The sequence below is a fragment of the Struthio camelus genome, chromosome 3 (genome assembly GCF_040807025.1).
Source record: "Struthio camelus isolate bStrCam1 chromosome 3, bStrCam1.hap1, whole genome shotgun sequence".
Lineage (NCBI taxonomy): Eukaryota > Metazoa > Chordata > Aves > Struthioniformes > Struthionidae > Struthio > Struthio camelus.
Genome location: NC_090944.1, coordinates 127,904,691 through 127,917,127, shown reverse-complemented (window position 1 = coordinate 127,917,127; position 12,437 = coordinate 127,904,691). Strand labels below are relative to the sequence as shown.

The 12,437-nt window shown below is 41.6% G+C and overlaps 1 protein-coding gene across 1 annotated transcript in view; it reads right to left on the bottom strand.

Annotated features, from left to right (window-relative positions):
* The window catches only part of TASP1 (taspase 1), a 94,673-nt gene extending 83,469 nt beyond the window's left edge, over positions 1–11,204 (bottom strand). The window contains 4 exon segments of the mRNA XM_068940232.1: positions 1,776–1,844; positions 3,411–3,478; positions 5,288–5,505; positions 11,008–11,204. Of these exon segments, the coding sequence (XP_068796333.1) occupies positions 1,776–1,844; positions 3,411–3,478; positions 5,288–5,432 (282 nt within the window). The 5' untranslated portion in view covers positions 5,433–5,505; positions 11,008–11,204.
* Positions 11,205–12,437: the final 1,233 nt, after the last annotated feature.

Below are 12,437 nucleotides of genomic sequence, written 5' to 3'. Positions count from 1 at the left end.
CCTAGGCACAGCTGCAAGGAGATGTATAGCTGCTAAGTTGAACTTCTTAAAATATATTTTCCTAACTGTAGCTCTGGAACAAAATAAAAACCATAAAACAAAGTAGATTTTATTCTATTGAGGAAGGAACTGGTTCAGAGAACAGTCTTGTGATATAACAGTAGCACTGGTTAATTTATAAAGTACATTATAAATAATTCCATTTTTGAGATGCCTTTTGTGTGCACCTAGATATTTTTTAAGGTGTATGATAACACATGAAAGCATATCTGAACAGTTCAGTGAAGACCAAAAGTACTGTTTAACAGCAGCGAAGCTTGCCAACTTAAAGTACGACTGAAGTCTTGGCAGTAAGTCAGCATGTCTAGCACATATGAAAGTACGCACAGCCTGCTTTACACTAACCTCAACAAGTTTATTAATTAACATTTTCTGAACATATGTGTAAGTAAATCCACTGCTAACTCTCTGGGAATACTACCATAAATTGCAAAATCAGGAAATTATTTTTACAGCACAACACTTCTTCCTCTACTAACCAAGGTGGAGAAGGAGAATCAACTACTACTTAGAGAAGAGGAATTCCTGCTTCAGTCATTACTGCCATAAGGAATTAGTGGACCTGGGACCAAATCTCCAAATTCAGATCTCAGAAATTCTGTTACCTTTCCTCCCTGTCACCTTATTTTATAGGCACTCTTCACTGAACTCAGATGCTGTAAGATCTCACTACTCCAAAAAAGACACCCTTCCGAATGCCTCACAAGCAACTGCTGGTCTCCTCATGATCATCAAGACGTTCTTAATAAACACCACGCTGAAATACAAACAGCACTTATCCTATTCTTCTACACAGCTGGTCATACAATTCAGAAAAAAGGATTATCTTCTACTGAAATCAAATTTCTCTGAACAGTCTGCTTCTAGTCTCCTATCCTATCAGAGATCTTACAGAAAACTAAGTAAAAACAATAAGAAAAATAGCCTTTAAGAACTACACTACATTAAGCACATAGCAAAAGCATGTTGTAAGACGAATACAAACTTCACATTTTTACTTTATTTTCATACAGTCCCTTAACTGGTACAAGAGACAAGCAGCCTTAGGCTTATGCAATCACTTCTCTATAATTATCCTGAAGAACTGAAACAGATACGAATAATAAAATCCAAGACAGCTTACTCAGAGACAGTTGCATCAATAAAACTACTACGCAGAAGCGTTAATAGGATTATTAGAGACTAACTACAACTAATTTGTTTGGATCTCAACTCAAGAAATGAAACATAACTCAGTGTGAGATATTAATACAAACAAAGGATTGAATATATAGAATTTCTAGTTAACATATGTGACCAGTAGCATCATTTTTTCCCCATCTAAGAAGTGAAGACAGTGCAGTCTACCCATAGGTTGGCAAGTCAGAGAAAAATGAATAAAGAATGTTTCCTACAAAGTGCTAGATAAGCTTTCAATAACTCTTATTCTTGAAGGTTAAAGACTAAGACATACCTAAGATGACAACAGAAGTGCACTAAGAAGATAATTTTTATTTGGTCTATATTTTTAGAAAGTCTTTAAGTGCATTTACTCCAAACTACTGTGAAAAAGCAAAAGATAAATTACAGAATAGCTTCTGGGTCTGCAGAGATTGTAAATTTAAGACACAAAAAGGGAAAACTGAGTACATTTGCCATACAAAATAGTACCTTCCTACAGAAAAATCTGGCAATGTACCTGAGAGATATATTTACTGCTAGTCAGAAATTCATACCTCTAATTCTATAAGTGCTGCAGTCACTGCATCCGTTGCAAGAGCACCAGCCTGTAGCTTTTCAATTGCCTGTAAAATACAATTTTTACTTGATGATGAGGGAATTCTAATATTATATGGCTAAGCCCTACATTTTCCTGAGGATAGAATCTTCACTAAATTACTCTGAAATGACATAAAAACAAGAGGCACTGGAAATAGTAGGTAAGGACTATGTAAGGGAGGGGAACTGAAAGCATGACTTTATTTTCCAGTCATTCTGACACTGCATTTAGTAGCAGGTTCCTGCACAATCAAATTTATAGCAGTATAAATTCTCACACCTGGTGTCCTCAAACACTCACAGTTTCAGTCAAAAAAGTCCTATTTTTCCTTGCAAGATTCAACAAGAATGGCTAATATTGTACAGAGCAATTGTCATCAAATTGAATTGAATCAATAAAAGCCAATACATGAAAAAGCCAATACAAAAAGTATTGGCTCAGCAAAAGCCAATACATGAAAACATATCATCTTTAAACTGTACTTACACAAAAAGAAATTTCTCAGATCCATACTGGACAAGACCCTATAGCTAAGTTCTCTCAGGGAACCCTGAGAAAACAGCTATGGCTGCATCTTAGTTGCAAGACAAACCTGGGATTGTTTGTTTTTAATACAAGATATTTATGTTGGCTACCTAGCTTAAGGAACCAAATGGAATCTCAAATTGGACTTAAATTCAACAGCAACAACCACTTTTAACACATAATTAGTTGGAAAACGATTATCAACACGGCCACTGCTCAACTTCAATTAAGCTGATGTTGAGTTTGGATGATTTGAGACTGCTGATTACAAAATTAGATTGGCATTAGGATTGAGCAACAGAACTGTAAAATGAAGTGTTAATTATCAAAGGCCAAGTGTGAGACTCTTCTAAAAACCCAGCCAGGCTCCCCAGCTCCTCCCTGGAGAAAGCAAAGGCATTACAAATTTTGGAGATCGGTCCTCCAGCTTCTCAACTGACACTTAGTAGATGAAACTTGCCAGCTACAAAGTTTTTGGAGGAGATAAAAAAATAATAATAATTTCATGGGAAATTAAAGTCTTGCTATTTTTCCCTTTCAGTTTTGGAAAGAGGTTTTTTTGTTGTTGTTTCTACCTTCTCGGCCATTAATAAATTAGAGCTATCAAGAAGAAAGGAATTCTAGAAACCCCTATATTCACAGGGCACTCTGGATGCTAGAGCTGAAATAAGTTCCAACAAAAAGTGGACGCTGATGAAAGAAAAATCCAAAGACACCACATAAAGCTCCAGAAAGCCCACAGCCACAGGAAGAGAGGAGGAAACTTTTTGTGAAGGTCCCATGGTGAACCTGCCCTGTTCTCCCATTGTTCCTTTGGTGTCTGATATTTGCCCCTACTGAAAACAGAACACTGCTGCACCTTATGGGCCTGAACTCTATTGACTCAGTATGGCCATTATGTTAATTGCTGCTGCTGTTGCATTTTCCCTACAGAAATTCATACAGTTTTAGTAGCTAAAACCAGATAAGCCTACTGATTCATACTGAAGGGGCAGCGCTACGGAAACTCTGGAACAACCGTATTTCTTATATACCCACAGTAAGACAGTGGAACTGGAAGACTTACCTTCTGACAGGCTCTTTTGCACACATGCTTGTATTCTTTAGCTTTGGATTCAGAATGATAACCTGCACCTATAATTAAGGCAAAAGAAAAAGAGATTATACTACCTATCAAACTGGTGCCTTTAGTTCACAACAACAACCCAGGCAGACAAACCCGACACTTATTGTGGATAACACTGGCATTTCCTTTTTTTTAAAACCAAGGATTGACACCTTTGTGCATTCCAACATTATTTCAAAAACACATAGTAATATACGGAATACACAGCACACATGTAGAAGCGCATAGGTACAAATCTCAGCCTCATATAATCTCTTCATATACATGCTCTCCAGGACACTCCAGTTTTGCTGCAGAAATTCTAGCATAGTTATTTCATTTATCTTCTGAAATGGGAGGGAAAAAGGGTCCCTGGTTTTAAGTCAAACGCTAATTTCCCTTTTTACCTCTGATCTGCAAGTGGACTCATGACCATTCTGTTTGTTTTTTAATGTTCATACTACACTTCTAGAGCTCAATACTTCTGCTTTAAAACCAGAAGTTCCTTGAAGTAGAGATCACACTGTTTGTTTCATCCTTTTCTCCTGTTTTCAGTCACAATAACTGTCCTGTTGCATTTAACCAATTTCTGCCCTGTATTTTTACCTGCTGCACCCTATTTCCGTATCTGAACAATTTATCAATGACCACTACACGACTAAATAAAAACAACAAACATGTTAAGAATATCAATATTTAAGCTCAGTTCAAAAAGAATTTTTTTTAACTTGGGAAATATACTTGTATCATACCACAGGTTCCCTTTCCCCATCTATCATAATATCAGTCTTGAGAAACTCTAACAAAATCAGTTCTAACACTAGTGAATAAAAAAATAAATTCAAAAAGAGTAAAGTCACCCAGTAAAGAGCAACATATTGATGAACTGAATTTGCTCTTAAAATAGAATACCAGGATCTTTGCATATCAACCTTGTTCCTTGAAGACTTCTTTGCCACAGGGTTTTCTTTTGGCTGGGGAGGGTTGTTTGTTTTTGTTTTTTAAACCAAGCAGCACCTTGGCTTTTCAAAAGTTTTAGGTATCACCAGGCTACCTTGCTCAATTTTACGCCATGTCATCAGACAGATGCCAAAACGAAATACACAGCCAGATACAAGCGCTGCTGATATTTTCAGGATTAAAAGCATTCAAGAAGAAGCCTATCGCTAATGAATTCTAAGAATATGACACATATAACAAATCATTTTTACTTTACATTTGACTAGATGACCTCTCCATTACATATGGAAAGGATAAATAATAATCACCTTAAATAAGAACAAGATCAAAAAAAACTAGACTTTGAGGAAAATTTTCAAGGGATAAAAATAGTGAAGTTCTGCAACAAATCACCTAAGCAGGTTTCAAGAGGTCTCAGCTAGACTGTACTCGTGGACAAACAGATAAGAAATCGTCAGTAATGAAAGAGCTATATTTGGTCCTGCAAAGAATCAAAGGCTAAGGAAATAGACTGGCAGTCCTCTCACATCTTGTAGGGTTCCTAACCTTAGCAGAAATAACTGCAGAATTTAACATTTTAAACTGTTTAATTTAGAGATCTTTGTTTTTTGTCAAGGAGCAAAAAAAAAACCCATACCTTTCAGAACACCCACAAAACCCAGTAAAGTTACCTGTATTTTTTGTATTTTTTATTACCAGTTTCCAAGATCCTCCAGCCAGTGCTGGAGTCAAACCCTCCACTCCCACATTTACATCCAAAGTTCATGCCACTTCATTAATGTACTACTAGCCACAAGCCCAATATGAAATTTTAGTTGATATTTAAGTCTGCTTGTGCTGTGTGTTTCTGTTCCAGCAATTATGCTTCTGCATCTTACCTGCATGGACAAGCACAAATCCCACTCGTTTCCCTCTTTGGGTTTGCTTTGTTTCGGACTCTTTGACCACCACTTTTACAGCTGTAACCTGAGATGATTTGGAAGGTAACACTTCTACTGAACTTATCCCCTTCTCCATGATCATACATTACGATCACCATCTTCTACTGGAAAAAATCATGCTTCCATTCAAAAGTAAACTCTGCAGGGGAATCATCCTAAAACCAAATCACATGTGTATGTTAGATACTGATTTCCAAGAGATGTATTTCATATAAATCAACTTCAGAAAGAATACTATGATAAGAGGTTTGAAGCAAGGAGAGTATTTCTGTAGAAAGACAGGCTTCTAAGTTCTGCCTCTGTCCTAGCTAACAATGCTAACATGACCTAAGATAATCAATTCAGTTGGAAAAGTCTATGTTGCAAGCTGGAATTCAGCCTTCAGGCTCTTTTGAAGAGACTTAACTTGAACCTGATAACCTTTCCAGATGTTTTAAGGAACTGCTGACCTAAGACTTCTCCATGTCTGAGAGAAAGCTCCATGATCTTTTTTTTATTTGACAGTATTACATACTTCTGCACTCCTGCCTAGCTAGTTTGCAACGCAACGATGCTCGACAGTCAAAATAATAACTTCTTACAAGAGGCATTCCCTGTTGGCATGGAAAGTTCTAAGCGGCATTATGACAATGCTGGCAAAAGCAGAGAGACAGTATACATGCTTGCATGGCAGAACCTCCTATGCTCAAATCACGTGCTGGCATCTGTCTGCATGACTCTGTGGATGTTTCAGGTAGGGGATGTAGAAGCTATGCCTTAAAACAAATAGCCATAAAAGAAGTTAGGAAAACGTGCTGCAGAGAACTACAGCATATAAAACACACTTAATAATGCCATACATTTTTCTTTCTTTTGCTAAGCTACTACTTCCTAGAAATATCTGTTTAAGATCCTACAGTCAAAACTCTTCCATACCCTTTCACCCACTACCCTGGAGACTAACGGAGGATTATTATTCAGGAAAAAAAGATTTAAAAAAATGAAAAAAAAAAGTAACTTATCTTACTGCAAAGCATTTCTACACCGAATAAAATGCCAAACAAGCCTAAGAAAGTCAGAGGAAGACTATCTACAGAAATGAATAGCTACCATGACTACTAATGAGCAACAGTATGTCTAAGTTGAATTCAAATAATTTAGTAACCTCTTCCATTTTACCTAGCTTTTTGATCTTAACCCTTTGGAATAGAAACCGGTTGTTTATATGAAGATTATGAAAAAACTGACAGTATTTTCCAGTACACAAAAAATAAAATAAGAGCTCCCAAACGAAAGTACAGAAAGATGCATTTTCAGGAGTCAGAAAACAAACTCTCAGTTTTTACTACTTCTCTTGCCTACAGCCTAATGCACAGTAATCCTGACACGATATTGTTTCTGTAGTTCAACATGTAAAATTCAAAGAAGAGAAATTAATATGCTGAAATATTTCAAGAAGTAAATAGACATGTAGCTTTGCCACATGAATGGAGAAAACCTCTGTAACACATCAGGATATTCCAATGTGGCATATATCAGTCCTACCCATCTTGAAAGGGACTATTTGTGATCTAAAAATATTGGAAAGTGAAAAGAAATGAAAAAAGAAGTTGTTTATGTATTTGTAGGATTTAAATCACTACATTTGCAAATGTTATATTGCTCATTCCAAAAAGTAGATACTACTACATGTGAACCACCAAAACAATGCAAAGGATGTTTGACAAAGATTCCTCACTGGTATAAAGCAGATAAATTTACTGGTTTACCAGAATTGTCTTTTCAGTAACGGGAACTAGGTTAGCTTTTTAAACAGTCATTTATTTCCAATTTTTTTTCCAAAAAATATGCATTTATATTACAATGTTATATAATATTATAATGTTATATCATATTCACTCTTATCCTTGTTAAGTATAAAATTATAAATCTAATAAATATATATGAACATAAAATGAAAGACAATAAAATATTAGAAAAAAAAAATATCCAACTACATCCAACTAATTTTCTCTTCCATCAACCTGGAAGCTAAAACTGAAGTCATAATCACTACAGTTTACTTCCTTTTTGCAAATAACAATAATTAAGAAAGCTCCAACAGCCATGGGTAGAGGCAGTAACATATAGCATAAACTGAAATACAAAGTCTGTTTGCTAGAAACCCCACTTCCTTTAATCTTCCTACACCACACATAATACATCACATCTATAAGAATATGAAAAAGACTTATGTAAAATGATAGAGGAGCAAGTGTGGAACACATATTTTTGCAGAAATTGAAAAAATAATAAGGGGTAGGAAGAGTAACGAAGATGGTAGTGAAATCATTTTAAAAAACAATAAGATACAGATGCTGCTTAAAAACTGACTAACGTAACGTTCAGCCTGAAAGCTCTAAGTTACAGAAGTCGTTAGGCCTATACATTCACTTAGGTTTGAGGATGTGTAGATCTGTACTAGCAAGGGAATCATAGAACTTGCACATTAAAGTAAAAAGATAATGTATATTACAACATCCTTCAGTTCATAACACTCCCCCCAGAACTACAGCCCAGTCACCCTCACCTCCATCCCTAGAAAGGTGATGGAACAACTCATTCTGGAGGTCATCTCTAACCATGTGGAGGACAAGAATCCAGGAGGACCTGGATTGTGGAGGACAAGAAGGTGATCAGGAGCAGTCAGCACAGATTCACCAAAGGGAAATAACGCTTAACCAACCTAATAGCTTTCTATGATGGGACACCTGGCTGGGTAGATGAGGGCAGAGCAGTGGATATTGTCTACCTTGACTTCAGCAAGGCTTTTGACACCATCTGCCATAACATCCTCATAGGCAAGCTCAGGAAGTGCAGGCTGGATGAACGGATGGTGAGGTGGATTGAGAACTGGCTGAATGGCAGAGCTCAGAGGGCTGTGATCTGTGGCACAGTCTAGTTGCAGGCCTGTAGCTAGTGGTGCCTCCCAGGGGTCAGTCCTGAGCCAAATATTGTTCAACTCATTCATCAATGATTTGGAGGAAGGGATAGAGCGCCCCCTTAGCAAGTTTGCTCATGATACAGAACTGGGGGGAGTGGCTCCTACGCCAAAGGGCTGTGCTGCCATTCAGAAGGACCTCAACAGGCTGGAGAGATGGGCAAAGGGGAACCTCACAGAGTTCAGTATAGGCAAGGGCAGGGTCCTGCACCCGGGGAGCCATAAACCCACGCACCAGTACGGGCTGGGGGCCAGCCGGCTTGGCACAGAAGGACCTGGGAGCCCTGGTGGACAACAAGTTGACCACGAGCCAGCAACACGCCCTTCTGGCAAAGGCGGCCAGTGGCACCCTGGCCTGCCTTACAAAGAGCACTGCCGGCAGGTCGAGGGAGGTGAACTTTCCCTTCTACTCAGCCCTGCTGAGGCTACTTCCAGAGTACTGTGTCCAGTCCCGGGCTCCCCACTGCAAGAAAGGCATGGAGCTACTGGAACAAGTCCAGTGGAGGGCTATGAAGATGATTAAGGGGCTGCAGCCTCTCTCATACGAGGAAAGGCTGAGGGAGCTCGGCCTGTTCAGCCTGCAAAAGAGAAGGCTCAGGGGGGAATCTGATCAACGTGTACAAGTATCTGAAGGGAGGGTGTCAAGAGGATGGGGCCAGACTCTTCTCCGTGGTGCCCAGCGACAGGGCCAGTGGCAACGGGCACAAACTGAAACACAGGCAGTTCCGCCTGAACATGAGGAAAAACTTCTTTCCCGCGAGGGTACCAGAGCACTGGAACAGGTTGCCGAGAGAGGTTGTGGAGTCTCCTTCCCTGGAGATATTCAAAAGCTGTCTGGACACGTGGACCCTGGGCAACGTGCCCTACGTGACCCTGTTTGAGCAAGGGGTTTGGACTAGATGATCTCCAGAGGTCCCTTCCAACCTCAACCATTCTGTGATTCTTCCGCATCAAATCAATCTTGTTGAATCCTTCCCATTCTAACCCTTTCTTCAACTCCTCTCAAGTGCCATTCACAAACTAGCTGCTTCCATTTCACAAGTTCCCATTGGACTTAACCCTTCCCTTTAGAGTGTCTTTTAGAATTTATCTAGTCTCTTTCCTGGCTGTCCAGTATTCATCAGTTCAGATCTGATCCCTCCTTATTATACCGTTCAGTGTTGTATATCTGCACCGCTACAGAAAAAGCAGGGGAATATACATGAGTTAAGATTCCTGAAGAGCCCTAACCATAAGCAGTTTACAGAAGTAGCCCAAAATACTAAACATATGGGAAAAGTAACAGCTGAACTCCTACACAGGCACTCAGAAAAAGTAAATAAACGGTAAGTGTCACATCCAACCTGGAAAGATTCCCTGAGCCTGTTACTCAGTGCACTCCTTTGGCATGGGTACAACAGATACACTGTTAGCCAAGTAAGGGGTGGCACTCACCATTTCCCCGCAAAATTTATAGCTGAGCACAGCAAGAAGCTCTACGGAGAAACATGAACAAATGCTACAGATGGATGAAGAAACAAAAAAAAAAGATAACTTAGGCACACATATTGATAAATCCACCACAGTACTTCTACTTCCTACTGGCAAAAAGGGACAGTTCATTTTTAAGGGCTCTTCATTTTTACAATGATCAGTTACCAACACGAAATAAGAGATCACCTGGAGCACAGTAAAGGCTCAAGCACTTGTTTGTTTCTATATTATCAGAGATACTTCAGTGTTAACAGAGAAGCACCAAGCCTAAGATCAACATTATGTTGAAGGAGCACCTCAGCACCAAGGTGAGCGAGCACTTGCGGAGTGCACAGGCTGTACAGCCACAGGCGCCTGCTCTCAGTGTGCTGTGCAAACAAGGAGCCTGGGGAGGAATTACAAAGAGCGACATGAACTGAATGACAAGAACTGACTTCATAAGCAAACATATGAACAGCTGCAAGAGAATTACTAGAAAACTAAGGAGGAAACAGAAACAAGTAAGAAACCAATAAGGAAATAAGTAACCAGGAGACACAAACAAAGTAGAAAAGAAAGCTTTATTTGGAAAAGTTATCAGCAACATTAAATAATTATACTGACATAAGCAGCACATTTATTGCTATCAAAAACATTAGCTCCTCTGAGGAAAACTTCTTCCAAGCTTTAGGGCTACCCCTTGCTGGCAAGGCTTTAGAAGACCAAGAGCAACAACACACACCTGCTATTTAAGGAAAGAAGCCAAAACAGCTGAATCTTAGCAAAGAAATTGAGCTTCGCGCATATTTACCCACAGAAACTACACTTATCCCTTCAGCGAGTTAAAGGGCACGCGAACCTCAGCCCGCCGGGACCCCGCTGCGGGCCGGACTGGGCCGGGCTCACTCGTGTGCTTTCCCCCCCGCCCCAGGCCGCGCCATCGCCATGACAACAGCCAGGTGACACCCTCCCCCCTCGGGGAGGCGGGGCCGCAACGGCGGGGTGACGTCACCCTGACGCCACGGGGGAGGCTTTCCCCCCACCCCCGCCGCTGGCGGCGCGCGGGCAACTGGAGCGCTCGCGCCAAGCATGGCCCGTTACGCCCCGCCGCCCGGCCCGGCCCGACCCGGCCCGAGGGGGGACGAACGAGTCGGAGTCCGGGCCCGGGAAGGCGGGACGGGACGGAGACAGCCCGGGATTGGCTGGCTAAGACGGGGCAGGGCGGAACCAGGCGCGCAGCACTCACCCGCCACAACCGTCAGCCTCGCGCACACCCGGAACCGTTCGCCCGCCGGTTGCCTCGGTGAGGATGAGGCGTCCCGCCTACCAGCCCTCCGCTATTGGGCAAAGCCAGCCACACGACCGGAAATTACGTGCAGCACCAGCGCGCCGATTGGCGGTCCGAACGCCAATGCAGCGAGAGCGGCCGCCTGCGCGCCAATCACAGCGTGAGCGGGGAGGGGGGCGGGCGGCCGTGGCCCGGAGGCGGGGCGAGCGGGTGGGATTAAACGACTAGGCGGGGCTTCACACACCCCTTCTCCCCCCGGAGTGGGGGCGCGTACAGGGCGCCGGCGGCCATTTTTGTTGCCCGTTTTTCAGTTCGCTGTTAGCGTAGCGAGAGAGCGCGTAGTATTTCCGCTAATGGCAGCCAGGAGAAAAAAAAACCGCTCTTTTTCTCCTCTGTAATACTAGAGACTGGTCAGCGTGTAAAAAGAATAAAAACAAGGGCACCTTGTTGTTTGTAGAACCCCCGGGATTCCCTAGCTCGCTGGCCAGGGATGACGCAGCAGGGGTTAGCGCTCCTTGGGCGCCGGCCTGGCGGCCAGGCCAGCTGCTGGTCGCGGGGCCAACCCGTGTCCAGCCCGTCCCGCCACCCGCCTGGCTCACTGGCTGCTTGCGCTTGATCACAAATGTGACGTAACCTTTCTCACACAGTGATGAAAAAACTAGACTGGCGCCCGAGCTGCTTTGCCTAAGGATTTTAGTAGCGGCCTCTGTCGTTGCTGTTACCTTGAGCCAAGCGGAAGCACGATTGCCCTGACGTTTACCTTGAATTAAATGTAATTTACTGGTTAGAAGTAAATATTTTCATATTAGTTCTGTCAGGAAATTTCCACGCCCATCCGATCTCTTTTGAATCTCCTTTCAGCGAGCATCTGTGTCTCACGTACCATTCCTGTTACAGGAATATGAATTTCTTACTAATTTCTGCCAAGATAGACTGTCCGTTTTGCTCTAAAGGAAACTTACTCGTGTTGACTTTCCCAGTGACATTTTCTAAAGCTGCCTTTCCAGGAACGTGGGCAGCCACATCAAAATCATTCGTACCTTCTCAGATGATCGTTAACAGTCAGTTTTGGGGAACCACCAGCATATGTGTGCACCACCTCGTTTACCCCAGTCTGCACAGTTCCCAAAGTATCTTTGTGCTTGCAGCTGCTACTCTTCTTCCTTCTACAACTGTGAAGCTAGACCAGATGTCCCTTATGGCCTTACTTACATTGTAGAGTACTTTTATCGCTAACTGAAGCCCCAACTTTTCATTTGCAAAGTTTAAACTAAATTTTTTATAAGATCAAAGCACATTTGTTCTTTTTCCAGAGTTCAGTAAAAAAAGGTTTCCTGAATCTTTCATTTAAGCTCAAACATGTAAAGTGATAGGATATATTGTATATA